The 22,490-nt window shown below is 46.1% G+C and overlaps 1 protein-coding gene across 3 annotated transcripts; it reads right to left on the bottom strand.

The window, feature by feature from the left end:
• Window positions 1-309: 309 nt before the first annotated feature.
• Window positions 310-13,448, bottom strand: ETV4 (ETS variant 4). Of its 3 annotated transcripts, XR_003531154.1 has the most exons (13): window positions 13,345-13,448; window positions 13,162-13,255; window positions 12,946-12,993; window positions 10,079-10,132; window positions 8,552-8,672; window positions 7,833-7,991; window positions 7,211-7,455; window positions 5,475-5,549; window positions 5,319-5,387; window positions 4,782-4,954; window positions 3,643-3,744; window positions 1,694-3,019; window positions 310-320 (listed from the first exon to the last, which is right to left on the bottom strand). XR_003531154.1 is itself a non-coding variant. In XM_027664906.1 (12 exons), the coding sequence occupies exons 1-12, from the start codon at window positions 13,387-13,389 to the stop codon at window positions 2,798-2,800; spliced, it is 1,404 nt and encodes a 467-aa protein (XP_027520707.1). In that variant the 5' UTR covers window positions 13,390-13,448; the 3' UTR covers window positions 1,554-2,797. The 3 variants fall into 3 exon arrangements, 2 of the variants coding, with proteins under 2 accessions (XP_027520707.1, XP_027520706.1); XM_027664906.1 differs by lacking the exon at window positions 310-320 and having other exon boundaries at window positions 1,554-3,019; window positions 4,782-4,951; XM_027664905.1 differs by lacking the exon at window positions 310-320 and having other exon boundaries at window positions 1,554-3,019.
• Between the last annotated feature and the right edge of the window lie 9,042 nt (window positions 13,449-22,490).

Raw genomic sequence — 22,490 nt, forward strand, 5'->3', positions numbered from 1 at the left:
GCCCAGGGCAGTGGTGAAGTCACTGTCCCGGGAGGGATTTAAAAGTCATGTTTAGGTGTGGTGCTTAGGAATAAGCACAAGTTCTTCCTCAGTCTCTGGCTTATGGAAACCTCCATGGGAGTATTTTATAGGGTTGTGTGGGAGCTGCTTATCTTCCTTCTGGAAGCTCCTGGGCATTTTCAGGACCATCAGGAGAAAATTATGACTTCTCTCTTACCTCCACCATCTTTCCCATATCAGCTGCCTCTCAGTCTAGCTAAACTGGAAATGCAGAGTGTATTTATTGACTCCCAGCTCTCTGATCTGGTTATTATAAATCTCTGCCCTTTGGAGGTCACTGCCCCTCAATGCTGAGAACCTGATCTTGCTGATTCCCAGAACTGCTCTGCAGCAGTTGATCTGTTGCCCTGACAGTACAAACCCGAGAGAATTCAGGGAGCTAAAATTCCATCCAAATGTGAACCAGCTCCCTGAATTCCCATTCCAGAAGATGTGTTGGGCAGAGGGTAGCCCCAAGAATACTGGATAAATGTAAAATCCATGGGAATCCTGCAGATGGAGATACCAAAGCAAAGCAAGCTGCCAGCCTCCTTTGTTAGAAGCAGTGCTGCTGCAGGGTGCAGCTTCCAGAAGGCACAAATGCTTCCCTTGAAGGGACCTCACTCTTGGTGTGAAAGTGCTTCTCCCTCTAGAGAGAGGCCCCCATCAGTGGCTGTGCCCTGGCAGGGTGGTTGGCTCTGCACCAGGGGCAGGGTGCCACACTCCTCGCTGTGTGCCCTGCACTTCCCTAGTCCTGCTCCCAACTCTGCCTGTAGCACATGCTCTCTTCCCCCCCCAGAGCTGAAGTTCAGGGAAAATCTAATTAAAACTGTGGAGCTTGGCTCAGGGGCCAGCGTGCTGGCAGTGTGGAGCGTGGGTGGTGTTCTCTGCAGCTGCAGGGAACTGTTCCCCTGACACCAGGTGCAGCTGGAGGTTACATGTTTCACTGTGATCTTTCAGGCCTTGTTGTGAGCATGTCAAGGGAGCAAAGTGTTCATTTCTTCAACTCCATCAAGATTCAGAAGTAAACATGCATCCCTGAGCCCTCTAGCTACCCAAAGCTGCAAGCTGGTGCCAAGGAGCTGTGCAAAGCAAGCTCAGGAGTTAAGGGAGGACCAGTCAGGGGCTCAATGAAGTTGCACTGGCCAAAGATGTAGACCAATTTATTAATTATAGTATTTTTACACTCATAAATAGTAAAGGCAGCTTATATCCAAGGGTTCCTCTTCACCCTCACTTCTGGGATGCTGGGTGGGCACAGGGCATGGCAGGAGGGCCAGGAGCTGCCAGAACACCAAGTCTCTGGAGTGCACAGAACACAAAACAGGCTGCTCTGAGCATCTGGCCTCTCCTCAGGCAGGGAATGCTGCCTTTCGTGGCTCTCTTGCTCGGGGACAAGGCTGGGAGGGTTGGCATTAGCCATGCAGGGGAAGGTCATTGGGAGAAATCAGGCTTTCAGTCAATATGCAGAATTTTCTCTACAGGCTACCATGCTGGCAGGATTGGCAATGCTGTGTATTCAGCAGCTGAAAAATCATTATGAAGCAGTAGGAAACAGGCTTTTTCTGTATGGGTACACTGTACTGCTCCCTGTCTGACTGGGAACGTGGTTGGAGCTGCTAATTAAAGACATCTCTTAATAAGGATGTCGTACTCATTAGTGGAAAACCTGTCAGTCCCTGCATGGGGCTGCAGAGGGAGCTGCCTTTTCAACATATCAGGATTTCCCTCAAACATGCAAAGATTTGTGGAGTTTAAGACTGAATTCCAATATTAAGATCTATGTATGGTTTAGGTTACTTTGTACAGCATTTTTATCACACCTCCACCAGGTTCTTTTTTTGCCTTAGATGATTTTTCTAGCCAAGCCCAGGATGGGCACACTCAAGAGCCTGACAGGTCTTCAAAGATCCTGAGGATGTTTGTTGAAAAAGTTGTTCAGTTTGGAAAAGCCATAACTCTGTGCTGAGCTGGTGTCTCAGGCCTTGCTGCTTCCCACAATCCCTCTAACTGAACATGGCATTGGCTTTGACCTGTGTCCCAGACCAATGCAATCAGGCACCTCTCTAGTTCCCCTAAATGGTGGTGTGTCATCTACTCCAGGACTGCTCTAATCCTGGCCAGTGCTTCCAGCTACCCTGCTCAGAGTGCCTGAAAGTCCAAGGAGGTGATCAGGCAGGAGCATGCACGTTCAAAACAAGTATTCCCCCAGGGAGGCATAAGATCTCTGACCACTGTCCTGCAGCCATCCTGAGAAGGCAAGACTGGCCTTCCAGAGGTGAGTCCCTGTGGTCAGAGCTGAGGGCAGGTCACACAGAGGTTCAGTACATGTACTGGAGGAATAGAGTCAGCAGCAGCCTTGTAGCATTCTCATATGTGGAAAAAAAGCCCAGTGGGACAGCATCCCCTCCCTCTCCAACGAGAGGGACTGCACCAGGCGTGTTTGATCTGGCTGGAGGCACCAGTTACACAACGTGCTGCTGAAGCTGTAGCTCCACTGCTTGGAAGACGTCTGCATGGCTAAGAACATGTCCTGTCCTGACACACAGGAGGGGTCTTATCACAAGCACACAAGAGCCCTGTCTGCTGAGAGGTGGTTATCCACATGTGTACCTGAACACTTGTCCTGACCAACACAGGTGTTCATAGCTTAGTGCTGGCCTGAAAAAATGCTGATACCAATTGAACACTAACCAGCTATCTCCTATACACAGCCATGTATAGAACGTATATACACAGCACTGTGCTGTCACCGGTGCTAGTAGGTGTAGCCTTTGCTGTAGAGCTGTGGAGGGAAGCTCCCAAAGTCTGGCAGGTAAGTGGCATTTTCATCCAGGTGGGAAAGAGGCACCGTGTCCTCCTCACTGATCTGGCGCTCGAACTCTGCCTTCAGCGTTGGCCGCTGGTTGTCGGGGAAGGCCAGCGAGAACAAGGCCTCAGGCTCACACACAAACTTGTACACGTAGCGCTCCCCAGCCACCTGCAGGGAAGAGATGAGGTGAGGTGAATGCTGCAGGCCCACAGGCAGCACTGGGCAATGCTCCTCAGTGCCTGGCAAGGCTTGCAAAAACATGGGAGTCGCGTCAGAGCTGTAAACGTCTCCTTGTGCTGCCTTCCTGCTGCTCTGATCTCCCCTGGAACAGCTCCTGGGAAATGGGATGCTGCCAGTGGACTCTTTGTCCAGGTAACAACAGCATCAGCAGTCCCTGAGCAGTCTGTACTGTGATAGTTGCACTCCCACTTATCTCTTTGGTGCCCTGGATCTGTCACAGACCATCCTTACTACATAGGACAAAGCCTCGGGCAACCTTTCTCTCCCAAAAGCAAGTCTAGACTGACTGTATCTCCTCTCAGCTGCATAATTTCCAACTTTCCTGGCTGCAGACATACACAGAAAAAGAAATCATGATTCTCCTTTGTTTTATTTCTCATACATTGACTGCATTCAGCTCCTTCCCAGCTTCCCTGTCTGACAGCTGCAAAGAGAGATTGTGGGGAGAGAAAGCTTGGGATGCCTGGCTAGCTCAGGGATATTCTGTACCTGTCTCAAACAAGAGAAGCATCACTTAAAAATCATAGTCTCCTCCTGCTTTGCAAACTGACCTTCTGCATGATGCCTTTTTCGTAATAGTAGCGAAGGGATCTGCTCAGCTTGTCGTAGTTCATGGCTGGACGGTTCTTTTGGATCCCCCACAGCCTGGCCACCTGCAGAATAAAGCAGGATAAAGTGTGGAAATGTCTGTGAACCCAACCCAAGGGCAAAAGAACCTTATCTAGCTGGTTTTCTTTTGAGGAGTGACACCACAACACATAGAAACATTTAAATAATAGGCTCATCAATAATTTAGCAGCTTTACAACAAGAAGAGTAGAACTCAAGCTGAAGCACTCTGGATCACAGAGAAATTCTCCTTGACCCTACAGGGCTTGTTTGCTGTCATCACTTCTCCTCACTCTCCAATACTCTGAAAGTCTGAGGGTGCTAAAGAGCTGCTTCATCCCGTGCTACACTTACTCTTCAAGGGTCCCATGTTTGTCAGGAGCTGAAGTGTGAAGGAGCACAATGGAAGAACCACGTGCCTTCCTATTCCTACATGATTTTCAGCTTTGTCTGTGAGACTCAGAAATCCATTGTAAGCCTATATCAACCCACCAAAACAATTCATCTGCACTGAAAGTGCCCATAAAAGTTGATATATAGCAAGAACAGTGCTAAATGCAGCTCTAGTTGAAAATAGATGTGAACAGATATTACAGACACATCTCCTGGATACTGTCAGGCATCACTGTGTTTTTTGGAACATGGCAGCATTAGAAATTACACCTTGGTAATGTCATTTTGATATAGACTAGGACATATTTTCTTCCAGTTTCTTATGAGGACTTCTGCAATCAGTAGGGTTCAAAACTCCAAACCTCCATGTCAAGTGTAGAGCAAGATAAGACAGCACAGGTCACTGCAAGCTTGAGATTCAAGTATCTAGGGAAGTGAAGGCAATGGGCAATTTGACTCACTGCATAGCTGAGAGTCTAAACTCACATATAAACAGCCTTCCCTAAACCTGATATTTGTCACCCAGGTGTTTTTGACCTCTTCTAAAAACCTTGACTTGCTGCAGGGTCTAGAGAGTACCACTGGTAGGCAGAAGCTTCACAGGAAAGAGGAAAAGCCACCTGGGAATTTGCAGCCCCAGAAACAGTGGCTGCTTCCCCTCAGCCTGGAGAGAAACTCCATGGTATCACCTCTTCTGGCTCAATAAGCTTGAACTCCATCCCTCTACCAGTCCAGGCAATGAAGTGGGAATTGGTTGGGTCATCCAACAGAGCCACAAGGAATTGCCAGAGCTGGAGAGATCCCCGTCTTTGGTAGGGAGGTCCTTCCCGGTACCCTCCAGCTTCCTGCTTGATGTCCCCTGCTGAGAACAAACAAGATGTTTCTAAGGATAGCAGTGCAAAAACCATTGGGGAAAAAAAAAAAAAAAAAGAAGAGACACATTTAATGTTTATCTGGAATATTTCAGTTCACATGAAACAGAGCGGCCAATTCACAGGCAAAAATCAAAAGCAGCTCTAATGAACTTCACAATTAAGCTACTTATGCTAGAAGGCCTGTTTGCTGCTAAGAAAGCCCAAGAATTGGAATACTGAAAAGCTGAATATGAACCACAGCTAACACACCTGCAAGAACACAGCTTAATGAACTAGTGGACACTGGTCAGGTGGCTAGCAAAGATGCTGGGTAACCCTATCTTACACCCAAACCATGAGCCTTTCTCCAACCTTCAAATTTTTCTGGAACAACACAGACATCATCAGTAAAGGACCTCATCTGCTTGTCGTAGCTGCAACCTGAAAGAGAAAGCAACACCAGCAGTCACAGCCAGCCAGGATAGTACCAGAGGGCAGGGAAAGGAAAACAGTCACTGCTTTTCTTACCTAATGTGTCTTCTGTGTTTGAATGGCTTGGATAACTCTCAGCATTTACATACATGGAAGCACAGTCAGGAACATCTACAGAACAATTAACAAACTCATTTGTTTAAAAAACACAGGTGGCAGAAAGATCTTGCTCTCCAGAGGTGGACAGGTGAGTGCAGCTGTCTGACCAACATCCTCTTAGGGCCCTCCCAAAGGGTTAGTGTCAGAAAGATAACTACAACTTCACCTGCATCATCTTTCCAATCATACATTACAGTGGTAAGTTTTTGTGGCACTATCACACAACATCCTTCAGAGTAGCTGGGATAGTTAGCCTGTCACCTCTACACCACCCTTCATTCAAAATCTTGGACAATAGGCTAAGTTGGAATAACACCTCTCCCTCATCTTAGTTTAAGATAACTACATCCATTCCCAGGTAAGAAGGCATTACATTTTTCATACATTCATGTGATAATCTAAACAGAGAGCAGTAGCATCTGAATGTTTCTGGAGACAGTGTCTCACAAATGTCATTTCAGATGTCTCAAGTCTCCCTGGCTTTTTCACATCATGATGGGCATTCTCACGAACAATTGAGAAAACAAAAAGAAAAAAATAGCCTGACTTTAAAAACAAGCAGAAGGTCTTTCCATGATCTCTGTAGTGTGTATTGCTGCCTGAGCACTGCAATTTGTGTCTTCTGTATCTTGTGGTTTCTGAGTCAAATCTATTTTCTGTCCCCAGCTGAAATGGAAGCTGTAACTGGGAGCTTTGGGAAGATTTATCTTATGTTTCCCTCACACTCCTGTGTACAGCCATTGCTTTCAGCAGATATTTTGCTGATGCTGAGGGAAGAGTACTCTGAGCTGACAGAGTGGGTCTTATTACAATCATAAACTACTCTCACAAAAAAGCATTCTTCTGGGTTTGCATTTTCTTCCCCTGTCTGCACAGAACTACCCAGTGAAAGTGTAATATCAGCCTCACCACAGTGGTGGTTTTTATACCCTCATGGGAGTTTTTTATTTATGTATTTATTTCTGCTAAAGGAAACAATTCAAGATGTCCATTAAAATACCAGGAAACCAGAAGTAACATTCCTTCTGGAAGAGGCTGTTGCAATCTCAGGGTAGCGAGTCTTTAGACAGGTCTGCTGAAAAAATAAGATTTATCCCTTGTGGAAAAATAAGAGGGTCACTTGGTGGACCTGGTATCTAGAGAGCTATTTTTGGAATGATGAACTTTTTTTCTCTTCTGATCCCCTGAAATCTCTGTTCTCTGTGCCCTGTTTCTGTGGGAAGCAGGTGGAAGGTGACACTCCAAGGGACACCAAGCAGTACAATGGCACTGATGGTGTGAGTGGGATAATTGTGAATTTTGAGAGTCTCCCCACTGGCTACTTATTCCCATGGGGGAAAAAAAGAAAGCATACTTTAATCTAGTCTGAATGAATTTAGCATCACCTTCTACCTCCTGTCTTACTAAAGCTTCCAACTATCTACCAGAAGGTCTTTCTCAGAACATGGCACAGAAGGTGAACGTCCCACCTTTATCTTGGATGCAGCGAACAGATGGAACTGTTTAAGTTTCCTGCTGCATAGCCAGTTACCCAGGCCACTTTCCCAGACCACACGTGCTCCTGAAGAACTATTTCAAAGCCCAAAGCCCACCAGTGATGGATGTTCACCCAGGAGCTGCTCACTCCCACTGATGCCTGGTTTCTGCAGTCAGAAAGAGCTTGTTCTGCCCACCTGAGTCGTACATGTAGTCCACCTGCTCCTGCTTCACCACCACAGCTGCTGGGTACTGGTGGCTGCTGCCTGCCTGGCTTTCTTGCTCATATCGTGGGTCATGGTGCTCCTGTTTGAAGCCCTGATGAGGGTACTGGAGACAGGGCTTGGACATCTGGCACTGGTAGGCAATGGGGTCTTCCTGGGCCACGCCTTGGGAGGAGGGGAAAGAATGGCACATCTCCACAGGTGGCTGATAACCAGAGCTAGAAGAAGGGAGAGGACATGAGATGGCTGCTTTCTTGGCCCCCCTGGTTTCAGCCCTGGTGGGGGGTTGGTTGAGGGACAGAAACTTCCTCAGCCTCTTACTAGGGCTGTAGGAGCTCACTCACAGCTGGGGAAGGAAGGCACCCCAGTGAAGGGTGTTTCTAAGGGTAGCTGCTGTACAGCCCATCATTCACAGAATCTAGCAGGGGTAAGGTTATGGACTTTGAACCCTAGGCAGCAGCAGTGGATCCCAAGGGGATCCTGTGCTCACTGTAAACAGAGCACTTCCATCTGGATGCTGCAGCCCTTCCTCCCTGAATCACCCAGGAGGGAAATCCTTCTTGCCAGTGGCTGCCTCCTCCTGGCAGTAACTCACCCGTTTTCACTGAGGTATCCACAGCTGGATGTGGAGTGGGGTGGCCCCACAGGGCTTGGGAAGCTCCTGTCCTGTCTAGGGAACTGTTGGAGTGGTGACTGTGTCAGGATTCCTGGGCTGGGGGACTTGATTCCGACTCGTCTGGGTTGATCATAGGCACTGCAACAGTCAGACAGATATTGGAGCATTACAGTTCTCCTAGAAGGACTTGTGGCAGCACCTGGGAACAATATATCAAAGGCAAACATGCTGTCCCTCTGTGCAGCCACCTAGGCTGACAAACTCCCAGCAGAAACACCCTGCTCTCTGTTAGTTGAACCCACACACAACAGCAACAACCCTTCAGGTAGAAAACCAGGGAAGGTGTCTGTGCTGAAGAAGCCACACTAGAGCTCAGGTAAGGGCTCGGCACTATGGGCAGTGGTGTCAGGTGTGGGACAGATTTTGGAAAGCAAGGGGGAGAGGCATGTGGTAGATGTCAAGACTGTGCTCAGCATGAAGAGGAACAGCACTAGGGAGAAGAAAAAAGAGGCAAGCCCAGACCCACTCTGCTCAGCTCTGAGCTGCCCAGAGCAGCCACTGGCTGTCTGAGCTGACCCACCCTTTGGTCTGGACCGAGCACACAGGCAGGGCTGCTGTCACACACTCCATTATTGGATAATGCAGTAGCACTTTGTTTCAGAACAGCTCCTGTCTCTCCCCTGTGTGAGCCACGTTACCTGGTGTAAAGGCACTGCTCACTGTGGGGCTGGAAGGGCTGCTCGTGGCTGCAGGACAGTGGGGCTTCTGAGGGGCTCTGCGGCTCCTTTTTGATCTGAGCAGGAGGGCTGTGAAAAGCTACTGCGGGAGGGAAAGGAAAGATCAGGTTGACACTTTTCTTCTTTATGGAGAGCTATGATTATCCGCCAGTGAACTGTCAGTGGAGATGCCACCACCTTGTCCTTGTTCAGGTGGCTCTGAAAGAAACAAAATGCCAACATGCACAGCTGCTCACTGCACTTCCCTGAGCGCTGCCCTGGATTTAGTGAAGTGTGCATGATACATCAGCCTTAAAAGAGCAAATCTAAGGTAGTGTTAACATACTCTATGATGATCCAGAGCACTTTGAGAAGGATTTAGAGTGAGTATGTCCTAAGCTATTCAGGGCTGGGACAGACATTTTCTGTTATAAGGTGTAGCTTGCACATTATTTTTCAGAACATAAAAGCAAAGTTTTGATTTGCATCATGCAAAGTGGTCTTTGCCATACCTGGGAAGCATGTCTTGTGAGTAGTATTACCATGTAGCACTGCATTAAATTGTAATACACTAATATGATGACACATTGGAGATGTCCTGATAGTACAGTTTGTCCTACAGGAAAATAAATGTAAGGTTTTTGTAGACACAGCGATTACAAAAGTTTAAGGCTTTCCGTGGGAAAATACCACTGTACATATTGCATAAATCCATAAGATCACAGAGCCTCCTGTTGTTTCTGGCTCCTACTGCTCCTCAGGCACAACTGGCTCCTGTGGTTGATCCTGTGGCTGCCATCAGCCAGAGCAGAGGGACCTGTTCACAAACAGCTCTGGGCACTGTCCAGACTCAGAGAGGGCTGAGTGTGCTGACCCAGCCCTCACTCCACTCTCTCCACACCTGGGATGGATTCCTTATTCTGAGCATGACACTCCTGCATCTCTGCAAACACTCCAGGCCCAGGGAAGGGCCAGAAGAGAAAAGAGTCTTTCTGTGTGTGGGGCACCCATTTTCCTGTCTGTAGCAACCCTTTTCAATGTATGAAGCAAACAGATATATACAATCCATCTAAAAATGCTGATTGGTCAGCTGAGTCTCGAGGGTAAAAAAAATAAGTTCTCTCTCCAGTGCACTGACCTCTGTGGAGATTTCAAGCAGCTGGATGTGTTTGGAGCAGCCAATGCTTTCCAGACCCTTATAGCTGGAACAGGCTATTACATTACAACTGACTCATGAATTCACTCAGAGTGAAACATGGGCCCATCCTCAGTTCCGGGTCAAAAAGAGGAAGAAATGATATATATGACTCAGAGACCAAGCCCAGCTGTGCTGCAGGGCCAAGTCCAGGGAAAGGAGGTAAACAAGAGCAACCAGTAAAAGTGTTTCATTTCAGTTTTCACAGGGGAAACTGCCCTGGACAGAGAGGAGGGGTATCAGCACAGGAAAGGCACCAAAATTTGAGTTTGCCCTTCTCCCCTGAGACATGTGATCTTCCCCGTGCTACTTACAGTTTTCTGAGTGAAAGTCAGGCACAAACTGCTCATCACTGTCTGGAACCTGAGCTGTCAGGAGAGACAGAGAGAGAGAGAGAGAGAGAGAGAGAGAGAGAGAGAGAGGGAGGGGGGGGGGGAGGGAGGCAGGGAGGGGGCAAAGAATTAGTTTTGGCACTTTGTACAGTATAATTAACAGTACAGCAGAAATAAGTCTATGCAGGAAAGATCTGAGCTTTCTGCTGGGATGACTTTAGTGACTAAGGATAGTTTCCCTCTGGGATTAATGAATAGTGGTGTGTCCTGGGAGAAACTGCAGGGAGAGAACCTTAACCACAGCACATACTGTGTTAGAATATTTTATTACTTCTAACAATTACTTTTACATCCCTTTTAGTGCAGGGAAGGGAGAGCTTGCAGCAGATTGTTAGTTGATAAAGTCTGTCTCTATTGCTGAAAGAAATGCTGCTGCCAGTGTAACAGACAAACCTGCAATTTCTGTTATTGCAGAGTGGACAACAGATTGCTCTCCCTCTAGAGTAAAACTTTGCTCTAAAGCAAATGTGATATAGTCAAAGTTAAGGGACATAAGGAATGGAAGCCCACTAATCTCAGTCACTTGAAGCTAACCCAGACAAGGCATGCCAAAAATAAACCTCAGGGAATAACACCACACCAACAGGCAGAGAATCAGAATGGAACTAACCAAGCTCTTCACACTGACCTGTATGACAACAAACAAACTGGAACTATAAACAGTAAAATGTGGGGAACGGAGGAAAAAAACACTCAGAAAATTCATTCTGCGAATTGTCTTTAAAAAGCAACATGGAAATAGGAGAAATGACCAGGATCACATTGTATGAGGCGAGTTTGGATTTTGCAGCCTGTGTCCCTGAGGCTCTGTGGCATCGCTGAGGATCTCATTAAGGGAATTACAGGCTGAAAGCAATCGGCCACAGAGGAGATGTGAAATGAAGGGCAAGGCTGAAATGAGAGCACACAGCCTCACTGCTGGGCAGGGATGTTTGCAGACAGCTACAGACCTGTACTAGAAGGCTAAAGTGAAAGTTGCCAGAAGAAAATTTCAATTTTTATGTTCATAATCTACTTCATACAGTTGTAATACAGACAGAGGTTTTCTCGTTCTCCCCAAACCAGCACCTATACTTAAAAGTCTTGTTTCAGTCACTCAGGCATCGACACAGGGCCCCCATTTCCCACCCTGCTTTCAAGAGCCAGAGCACAAGGGTTTGTGTTCTGCCCAAGGACACCCAGAGATGTGGATCTCCACCTCTCAGTCAGCACAGGGACCTGCCTCTGCCACTCTTCTTCAAGGAAGATTTTTTTTTTTGTTGTTTCTCTGAATGCTGAAGCACTTTTATAAATTATTTGACTTGAAACTACTTCCACACAGTTAGCAACTGCCAGCTTCACACCAGTGCAGCCCACCAGATTCTGCTAGAAATGGTGCAGAGGAAAACTTTAGATTTTTAGTAGCAAGGCCTGGGATTTTTCAGCATGTGTTTCTTTTAAGAGTCATCTATATGCAGAATTATTCTTTGAAAATGAGAAGTCAGGTGTTAATTGACATTTAGAGTATTAAAAATACTCTAAAAAGATAAAAAAGAGATATCCCTATGACTGAAATCACACAAATATATATAGTGATACATATACACACACACACAGATGTATATGTGGTTTAAATTAATTAACCTTTTAGGCTGATTTCTTATTTCCAGTTTGCTTCCTTCCTAGGTTTGTTTCTCTTTTATTTCAAAATTAACAATAGACAACACCAAGAACTGTGGAAAAAAAAAAGCTAAATTTTTTAACTAAATGTGGAAGAGAATAAATAACATATTTCATATTTTTGCTTTTTCTTCTGCATTGTTTAGGAAGGTACTCTTAAGTGATCTATTGCCTTCGTCTAGTGAACAAATGCTAACATGGAGACATGGAAAAGACATTAATAAAAATATTTTCACCATTCAGGAAAATATTTTAGCATACAGGTGAAAACAGAAAAACAAAAAGAGTTTGCTTCAGAGAGTCACTTTTCTTGTTAAAAAGTCTGGAAATGGGAGTCACCATGGGAGAAACTAGTTCCCCTGTATGTGGTCTGAAATCATAAGCCAGAATATTAAAGCACATACTGAATTTCTCAAGGATTTCACTTGCACTCTGACCACATGCTATGAGCTATGCAAAATAAATAAAATAATAAAAAGAAAGACCTCTGCCTATAATCCAAACCCATTCAATAAGGTTTGCATTATCCTTTCCTAATCTGGTATAAAAGCAGATCACTTCTTTCTCTTTTTCTAGGAATTGGATCATCTATAGTACTGAAATTGAGTAAGTTCACCACTCTGTTTAAAACTAGTTTAATTTAGAATTAATGGGACTCCCTGTTTTCCTTGAGGTTCAAAGGCAAAACAATTTAGATATCAAACTCAAAGGTGTTAATTCCAGGAAGTTCCTCACAAAGTATTATTTAAAAAAAAAAAAAAGAGAGAGAGAGAGAAAAACATTTTGTTCCCCAAATTAAAAGAATACTTTATTGTTTAAGAAAATACCGACGTTCTGGCAAACAACAAAGATAAGTGACAAATTAGCATAAAATCGAACCAGTTACAAATAGCCTGAAACGAAAATTGTACCCAGGAAAGCGGGCCAGCAGCCAAGTTCCATTCATAAGCAAATGCCCGGCACAATGGTGTCATTCAGCGTCTTCATTTACTCAAGCCAGAGGTTGGCAAGCCTGAAAAAACCACTTTTGTTTGGAGCCAGGCAAACACGGCAAAGGAGGAGGACAAACCTCACAAGACAAACAACTCAAAGCCGAGCAAAACCAAACAGAGCAAAGGGAAGGAGCCTACCTTCGGTCAGCCAGGTCTCCTGGAGCTGGCTCAAGTCCTGGAAGAGCTCTGCGGGAGAAGGGAAAGGATTCTCAGCGGAGCACCGGGGAGGGACAAGGGGCCGCTCCAGCCCCGGCGGAACGAGGAGGTGGGGACGGAGGCGCAGGGGGAGGACCCGGTCACTGCCCAGACGCCTCCACCATCCCCATCCCTCCCTCCACCCTCAGACCCTCTCACCTTCCGAGTCCTGCGCCGGCGGCACTCCCGGCTCCGCGGGAATCTTCCCCGCGCCCTGCACGGCTCGGCCGCCGGACCCCGCCTGGCCCGGGGGCTGCTGCGGGAGGAGCGGATCAGAGCGGAGCCCGCGGCCGGAGCGGAGCCCAGCGCGGAACCCCCCAGCCCGGCGAAGCCACCACTCACCTGCGGGAACGTGAACGGCACCTGCTGGTCCAGGTACCCCTTCATCCCGCCCGGGCACTGCCCGCGCTCGTCGGGCGCCCGGGGACAGCGCAGGGGGCGGAGAGCGGCGGCCCGGCCCGGCCCGAGGGATCCGCACCCGCCGCGCTCCGCAGCCGCGGCAGGACCGCGATCCGCCGCTCCCGGGCTCTCCCGCCGCCCGTGAGAGGCGCAGTTGCCAAAACTTGGGATACGAGTCGGGAGCGAGCCCGCCAGCCCCGTGCCGGGACGAGCCCCCGCCGCCCCGGGACAGAAGCCCCGCCCGGCGGATCGGGTCGGGTCCGGTCGGTTCCCCCGCGGTCCCTCAGCTCACGCGGAGCCCGGAGCGGCCCCGCCCCGCGCTCAGGCCTCCGTGGGCCCGGGGGCGACCGCCCATTGGCCCCGCTCGCACGGGCCCCGCTCGCCGCTCCTTTGTTTCGCCGAATTTGTGAATGGAGCTCTGTGTCGGGGCACGCCCGCCAATCCCAGCTCGCTCCCCGCTGAGGAGTGGGAGGAGCTTTACCCTAGGGGACCAATCACATCGCAGAGCTCTGCCATTCACCCCTTCGCGGAGCTCCCATTCATAAAAAAAAGGAAAATTCTCCCGAAGTTCATTCATAGCGGCGGCACGGGCGCTCCCCCGGGCCCGCTGTGAGCGCGGGAGTTGCTCATCCCGCACCCTCGGACTCCCTTGGCGGCCCTGCCCCTTCTCACGCACACTGCAGGAATTTTCAGACACTCCTCGGGTATGTTCAGTTCTGTCCCGGGGAAGCTTCGACAAGGATTGGGGAAAAAATCACACTCATGGAACTGGAGAAAGAATAACTAAAGCCCTGGCTGCCAAAATCAGTTTTACTCATACCAGTGTTAAGGGACAAGAACATTAAAAAAAAACCCTAAAAAATCGAATCCTGGGATTTACACACCAAAAAAAAGTGGGTTTCCTTTTCCACCTGCCAGGTCCTGTCTCCTGGGTCATGTGCATGCATCCTGGTTTTTTTTCCCCAAATTTCTCCTTTAAAATTCCACGATGATATTTAACATTTATCGATCCTATTTTTTCCTGCAAAAATACCAGTGACAGGTGAGACCTGGTGATAATACAACAATTGTTCATGGAGTGTCATCTCCTGGAAAGGAAATAGGTAGTCAAAATTAAAAGAAGGCAAGGGGAAAGTCATCCCTAAGGCTAAATGGAACCTGTACATTTTTGAGGTTTTTGCTATAGCTCACACCCCCAGTTCACTGCACTGCTTTGGGAAGGGGGTGTCTGTGATGTTTAAGTACCTGGTCAATGCACATTTTGATTTTTCTGCTAGTAGGCTACAGCTCCCCACTGTGCCAGGAAACCTGGCTGACACACAGCTCTGACAGGTCAGTGGGAGCAGAATGACACGTGCAGAGCTGTCAGGAAGTTTTACATCCAGCAACTGCTCCCACATCCCCAAACACTGTACGTGTGGTTAAATGCATCACTGGAATCCAAACTTACTGAGGATAGTCCCAGGATGCAAGGGAGTGCCTGGGTAGGTTTCTTGCACCTTGTGGCTGCCTGAAACACAACACAGACTCTGGAGAGAGTGATTTGGTGTAAGGTCTTGTGAATAAAATACCCCTTTTAAGTATTCATGACAGCCACTTTTTATAATGTTCTGAATGGGAGAAGGCAGTTCAGGCACTCTGTCTGCAGGAAGGAAGCAATTAAATTATTAGCACTTTGAGAAATTAAATTATGTGAATTATGGCAGAATAAGTTTAGCAAAACGCTATAATGTAAGAAAACAATTAAAAAGAGTTATATAAGGTTGGGTGGCTTCTTTATTGTGATAGAGTGTGCTGTTAATTGATGGTCATATTGCTATAATGTACCAGGGCAGTTGTAAGAGCAAATAGAGGAATCTCTGCACAGGATGTATGGAGATGAAGTGCAGAGAATGGGCCATGTCTTCTAGGGAAAAGGGAATGAGCAGTAGACTGTTACCCTCAATTAATTTTCCTTGTGTCCTGTGAAGGGACATGAAGAGAATGACAGGGAATTTCTCTGTCCTTCAGCTTCCAAGGCTCGATGCTGCAAGATCACGTTTAGTGCTCCTCGTGACAGTGATGTAGGAAGCAAAAAGTGCTTCAGAATTGGATTCTGGAAATGGGAGAAGCAGAGAGGTTGCTCCACTGGCAATGGAGCCAGGCAGTTTTGTACCAGCCCTACCACTGCCATCCCGTTCCCTTCTGAGAGTACTCACGAATCTGCAAACCCTCCTGGGCTGTTAGTCAGGTGTTTTCTGAAAGAAGCTGGAAGAAAATGATATCCTTCTTTTTAAGCACATTGCACTTTGTTTAGCACGAAAAGGAGCAAATATTTTCTGGCCAGGAAAGCAACTGTATTAGAGGAAAGGAAATTAGAAGTAGTAAGTCACAAATCACTTCCGTTGTTGCTCTGAGGAATCAGTTTCTTAAAATCTGTGAAGATGACTCTGCACTTGCTGGTGCTCATAGACTTTATACTATGCACAGGTAGTTTCACCTCTTCTGCTTATTTAGCATGGTTTGTATTTTCACTGGGGTCCTGCCCTGCACTGTCATGAAGCTCAGAAACAAGTCCCAAAAACCTAAACTACCACGGTGTCCTAGAGATCATCCTCCAGAGCAGATCAGGAGCATGCTGTGCACACAGGCAGCTCCCCAGTCTGTCCCTGGGACTGAGAGGCAATAGGGCAGGCACTGACAGGCAGGAATCCTGCTTGCAAGTCCACTGCCTGCAAGCCCTGATCTCTTACCCTTTGTTTGCTCTATTCCTCATTTTTCACTTAAAAAAAAAAATTAAAATAAATTAAAATTCTGCTTTAAAACACTCTGCTCAGTTTTGCCTTGAAAGTGGTGATCTCCTGGCTTTGTCTGTTCATGTGATGCTGGCTGGTGTTCAGTGCTTCAGGTATTTGTGGGATATTTGTGTGACTGCAGGACACAGAGACAGGAAGGGAATAAGGTGCCACATGTCACAAATAGGGGATTTTATCAGTAACACTTCCAGCTGATCTGGGGTACTGAAATGTCAAAGGACAAAAGCAGCTGAGGTAGTAACAGGATAAAGAATGTGCTAATAATTAACAAACAGTCAATCAAGGCAGGAGAGAGGAACCTGCCTTCACTTGTAGATGTCCAGAGACAGGGGACCAAAGCAAGACTCACAGCTGTTAACAGGTATGAGCAACTTGTGACATTATGGTTGAAGTAACCACCCATAAAATCTAATCAATGAAATCCCTTTTAAGTTGGTTGGATCAGTGACCCAGAAAATAGCTCCCCTGCAGAAAAGGAAATGATAGTCTATAAAGTGAGAACTCAATGGGAAAAATCTATTAAAGCGAGGGAGCTTTAAGGAGACCTTTGGTGTCAACTGAAACCTTTTGGAAAGAAGCCACAAAACTCGGAGCAGACTTTTAACCCTCCAGCTGCCGCCCGGCCAGAAAGGGCGTCCCCGGCGAGACCCAGCAGGGGGCGAACCGGGAAAGGAGGATGATCCGGGCGGGAATGCGGCGGGAGCACCGGGAATGCGGCGGGAGAGTCGAGGGTGCGGTGGGAGAGTCGGGGACGCGGTGGGAGAGTTCAAGCTCAGCCGAGAAGTTCTCAGCAGAATTTCAGAGTACCCAGCAGTGCAGGTGGTGATGGTGGGAGTCAGTACTCCAACATCCTGCAACGCTTTGAACTAATTTTCCCCCCCCGCCTGGAATTATCGCTCAGCTTTTTTGTACAGCTGGAACCCTCGGCGTGGCATCCTGAGCCCAGGACAGCACAGAAGGTGAACTTGATGGACCCAGGAGTGCATTTTGAAGGAATGGGTTTTCTGGCACCCAAATTCAAAATATGCACCCAACTAAATTTTGGGGAAAAATTTAATCCATTTTTTCATAGAATTCTTTTTTTTTTTTTAGCTGAAAATCAGCTTTCTGTTGTCTTTAGACAGTCGTGATAAATTGTTAAAACTAGAAGCAAAAAAGGAGACTCTCTACCTTGCCTCTTCTGACATATCAGACTAATTTCCTGAGAAGCTAAACAGGGATCCAACAGTCTTGGGAACATAATTAAATTACAACAAAATGAGAAAAAGCATTTTGAAAGAAATTATTGATGCAGACCTCCTGAAAATCAGATAATATAGAATATGCTATGCATTAAATTCCAGGTAGGATTAATTTGGTTCAATGACTTTGTAAAATATTTTTTTTTAAATGCTAGGTCATCTGCCATCCACATTCATTACATAAAAATTAAGAGAAATTCAGTGATTAAAATAAGTCTAGTATCTAGGAAGATTAGTTATCCAGAGCTAGATCTTGATCAGTCAATATAGACTTCATTCTTGCACATGAATCACAGTTGAGAAGGAAAGAACATCCGTGTAGAAATAGAAGCATGAGTCAAATGTGTTTCCACATTTTCAATTTGAAAAGTATTGGAAGTAATACAGCAAATCTGCCCCCTGGGACACTTAGCCCCTTTTGCTTTTATCTTCACTTGCTACCTCTGACTTTTATTACCTGTAAGCAGGAAAGGGATGGGGGGAGAAAGCTTATAAACACTGGGAGACTGTGTGGAAAACGTGTAACTTCTGCTCTTTTTAAAAGTGGTAATAAAAATTCGTGGAATTACGATTTGAGAAAACGTGTTTTCTAAAGAACCTGCCTTGGGACTGGAAGGTCACAGAGCTGCAGGACCTGAGATATTTCTTCCTGTACTAATCATGTTAAAAATTCAGATTCTGGAAGCCTGAGAAGAGGATCCTACTCTATCATAATTTTACTTTGTTTTCTTTAAAAACTGTTTAGTCCTGGTGTTTGGCCAAGTAGGCTTTGCCAAGAGAGAGCTTGGTGCTTAGTGAGGAGAAGAAGTGACTCATCCATTTGGAGCACTGGACATTTTCTGAATGGAGCCTTTGATGGGGTGGGGCTCATGATGCTTTGCCAGATAAATTGGTGTATGTCATACTGTAAACTTAAGGACAGACAAACATAATACGTGTTAGATACAAAATTAATTTTAAATTCACTTTTTAAAAGCCACTTTAAGTCACATAATTGTGCCTCACAGAATAGTCCTGTTCTGAAGAAGTAAGTGGTGTCTTCTTTTCCTGACTGTAGATATATTTATATGGCCCAACTAACCCCACTATAAGTAATGGGAAAAGACATTTGTCCTTTCATGTTTCAGTACCTTACATGCCACTGGCCAAGATGTGTTGCCCTCCCTGGAGATGGGAGCTCTGCATGCTCTGTAGTGCAGGGATGATGAGGTTCCTGAGCAGCAGATGCAGAGAAACAGCCTCGTCCACCAGATCAAAGGCCACATCCTGCACTCCTGCACCTCTGCCTGCCCAGCAGATCCCATTCCCCCTGCTGTATGTATCTCCTGTGTAGAGGGCAGCAACAGTGCAAAAATCCTCAGCTCTGAACTCAATTGAAATTAAAATTTGAAAATGAAATTTCACAGCAGCCCAAGATTAAAAAACAATAATACGAATTTTTGAAATAAGCCTTTATTTTTTCTCATAATAATTGTCAGTGTTAGAGCGTTTCAGGACTTGTTCACAAGGAAAAAAACCCCAATAATTTCCCAACCAACTTTGACAAAGTTTTAAAAACCTACCAATTCTGTTTGTCAGAGTTTTCAGTGTAAATTCATGGTAATGTTTTGACCAGATACTTCTTAGGGAACTCTGCTGCCTGTTCAGGTTATTGCAGCACTTTTCTCCTGTTCAGAGCACTTCCTTTTATTATAAGAGGCTGCAATGGCCCCTTCTGAAAGCTGCTGAGGTGCTGGGGCACAGGGCCTGGCAAAGCCTGTTTGTAGCATCAGTAACACAGCAGAGCACTGGGTTGCTTTGAACTTTCACTCCACTGATCCTTTTCAATCCCTGTCATGTCCCACCTCGGGTGCAGCACAGGGTGTACCAGTTAAGATGCTGCTTGGTCCGTTGGTAGGGATGGAAAGGAATTGTTGGGACCATTATTCAGTCCTTTTTTTCATTCCTCCTGCCATCTGTACTCACCCCAGCTCATCTCCCCCTCCTTCTAGTGATGGAACTGTGTGCTCTGTTAGTGAGGGTGTCTCATACAGCAAACCCTGTGTGTAGCAGAACCTCACAAGCAAAGACAACCCCCTGTGGCTCCTCTTGTTTACTCCAGCGAAGAATGAAGTGATTAAAGAGGCCAGAACATACCTTTTCTCCCCAGGATACACAGGAGGAGCACAGCTGAGTAAATATCCTGTGTTATTGCAGTCTGCTTGCTTGGGAGTTAAACTGCAGGTAGCAAAGAACTCTGCCAAATGCAGTGATTGCCACACTCCAGCCACTGACAATCTCACAGATGAGAGCCAGTCAGAAAGATTTATAAGGGCAAAGGTACATTCCTGGTGTTTCCTGGGCTGGAACTGGAGCTCTCTGGGCTTCCACTGAGGATAGGGGGTGACTCAGTCCAATATTCTTCTGCCCTTTCATCATGTGCCTTCAGATGAAGTCTCTGAGATGGAGCAGAGATGATTCTGTGTAGGCATTGTCAGTCAGCCCTGCACTTATACAGCATTTTGCACCCCCCCTATATTGGTTATTCTTTTCCCTAAGAAGCTTTTTATGTTTTGGGCTCATATCCCTGCAGAACAGTATGCAAAGATGCTGTTAGGGAACAGGAAGGTGAAGGGTTGATACACTGTCACTTATCTGGCAAGTGAAGGTGTGTGTGAGCAAGATTGTGTTCAACAAGAAGCACAGGAACCCATGGAGAGCTTTTATAACCACCACTCCTGGGACTGCAGCAATTTTTCTTCCTCCCCTTTCCTTCCTCTGCCTATTTTGATAGAGATTAGCAGAATAGAGATGATTTTTCTGCTTTAAAAAGAATGAATTGATATTTGGACAAATTTTTCACAAAAGGAGTTCTGTGCTAATGAAATCTTTTTATTTTATAGCTTGTTTTGCTTCATTTGCACATCTCTCTTTTGCTTTCCCTATTAAACTGTCTTTGTCTCAACCCATGAGATTTTTCACTTTTACTCTTCAGATTCTCTTGCTGTCACACAGGGAGGGGGGAAGCAAATTGTGTGGGGCTGAGCTGCTGGCTGGGGTTGAGCCATGACAAATGGAGACTAAAAAATTAAACCAGAACAATGAAAAAGGAACGAACCCAAGTTTTCAGGATCTGTACAGTCCTTAGGTCTCAGTAATAACACACCATCAGGACACGACTGCTTCCTTTCTGGTCTTTTAGGAAAGCAGCACACACAAGGCTGATTTCCAATGATTGCAGACTCCATATATCACATATTTCCAGACATTTACAGAATGCATTAAGGTTAAAGCTGACAGTAATGTCTGGAGGAATCTTGAGCAGCAGATGGAGTAATTTGAACAGCATCCCTGTCTTTTCACAGAACGTGATCATTGTTGGTCTGTGACACAGCAAGGGACAGCTCTTTGTAGTTGCTGTAGCAGCAGTGCTGGTGTATTTCCTGAAATAAGACATTTTCAGGATTAATTGTAAGACTCTGACTCCTCTACAAGCTTGTTGAAGTACCTCTTGGCATCAGAGGGCAAAAGCATAGGCACAGAACTTGTGATCAGCTGCTGGTTTCACTGGGCACATGAATGGCTGCATCTTGTGTAATCAAAATCAGGGTATGAAGATACCAAGAATGGAGAAGCAGAGTCCTAATTAGGGAAGAAAAAAAATCTGTGATTTTTTTTCCAAAGAAAGTCAGCATTGAATGATTTTATTTTCATGTTCTGTTTAACTGCTGAAGTGTGATAAAATACCTTGGACTTGATAATAGAGTAACTCTTCTGTAATCCTTTTCTAAAGCCCACAGAGAAAAGAAAGACGTTGATTTAAAATATCCTGCAAAAGGCATGGGAGAACCTGCTGAAGGCTCCTGCTGTTCAGGGTCATGGGCTAAACTGCACAGCCCACAGACTTGGGACCAAACTCAGGGTTCTTGATTGATGGAAAAACATTTGCAACTGTTATTCAGTGAGCCTCACTTGCTAACGTGAGCTGTCTGAGTGAACACAGAGACACTGGAACTGGGACAAATCCCAGCTTCCTCTGAAATTTTCAAACTTTTTTTTCCTTCCTTTCAGATTCCAGACAGATGAGATTTTCTTGGCATAGAGCAATTCCATCTCTCCTCTGAACGACGATAAATCAGGAGCTGAAGGTTAACTGACTGACTGTGGGAAGGGAAGGTACCTGGCTTTGTGAGCAGATACAGCCTCATCTGCCCACTCTACCTTCTCCCTTGGGTCTTGCCTCTGCTACTTCTTGTTTTCTGTAAAATCCCAATTTTAATTCGATTCCAAAGGTTGCTGAGTCCAGTTGATACCGTTGTTCATATGATAGTGTAAAGAGTAAGTACATTCCTCAGGTCATAAATCATCTCAACCTGACCCCAATTAACTACAGACCCTGGATTTAATTTCTGTCAGTACTCACCAGCCATAACAAATTAGGTCATTCTGTGTCAGTGAGACATTGGAGCAGACACTGGGAACGTCACAGGGGACTCTGATCCAGTCAGGGTGCAGAAAGAGCAAAGGAGATGGAATGGAATGGAATGGATATCTTCCCATTGCTTCCTAAATAGGAGTCATGGGACACGTGTCAGCACAGGCAAAGGATTTTCATAAGGATACAGGAAAACTCTGTATCTGTAGGTTTTATTCAAGTTTTGCTCACACAGAGTGAGGCAGTCTGACACCTGTGGCTGCCTAACTTGCCTAAAATGGTTTAGCTGTACCTGTCCAAGCCCTTGTGCAAAAATCCAACACCAGTCAAACACATCATGAGCTCAGATGTACATTATGGGCACCTGAGCTGCCTTTCCTTGTTGAAAACTCCTTCATTTTTATGTGACATGTTGCAGAGATTGCATGGGGCCTGTGGCAGAGACTGTGCCTCTGGCATTTGTGGTAAATGCACTGCTGCAGAGGTGATGGTCAATAGGTCTCTCAGGTTTGAGAGGATCTTCTGAACTAGTACAGTGTCATTAAGAAGGATTCAGTGTTCTGTGGAATAAGAATTTTTGAGCTCAATGAGATGCCAGAAATCAACAAGGTGTGGAAAGAGTGTTGAATCCATCATTCC

This window comes from Corapipo altera, unplaced genomic scaffold (assembly GCF_003945725.1).
Source record: "Corapipo altera isolate COAL_440 unplaced genomic scaffold, ASM394572v1 142, whole genome shotgun sequence".
Lineage (NCBI taxonomy): Eukaryota > Metazoa > Chordata > Aves > Passeriformes > Pipridae > Corapipo > Corapipo altera.

Bases quoted from the DNA above. Each gene is read 5' to 3' on its own strand.
- ETV4 (XM_027664905.1), bottom strand. From the start codon at position 13,389: ATGAAGGGGTACCTGGACCAGCAGGTGCCGTTCACGTTCCCGCAG. The intron at 12,994-13,161 runs GTGAGAGGGTCT...CTTCTCCCGCAG, and splicing joins GCCGGCGCAGGACTCGGAAG to AGCTCTTCCAGGACTTGAGC. The intron at 5,388-5,474 runs GTAAGAAAAGCA...TTTCTCTTTCAG, and splicing joins AAACACAGAAGACACATTAG to GTTGCAGCTACGACAAGCAG.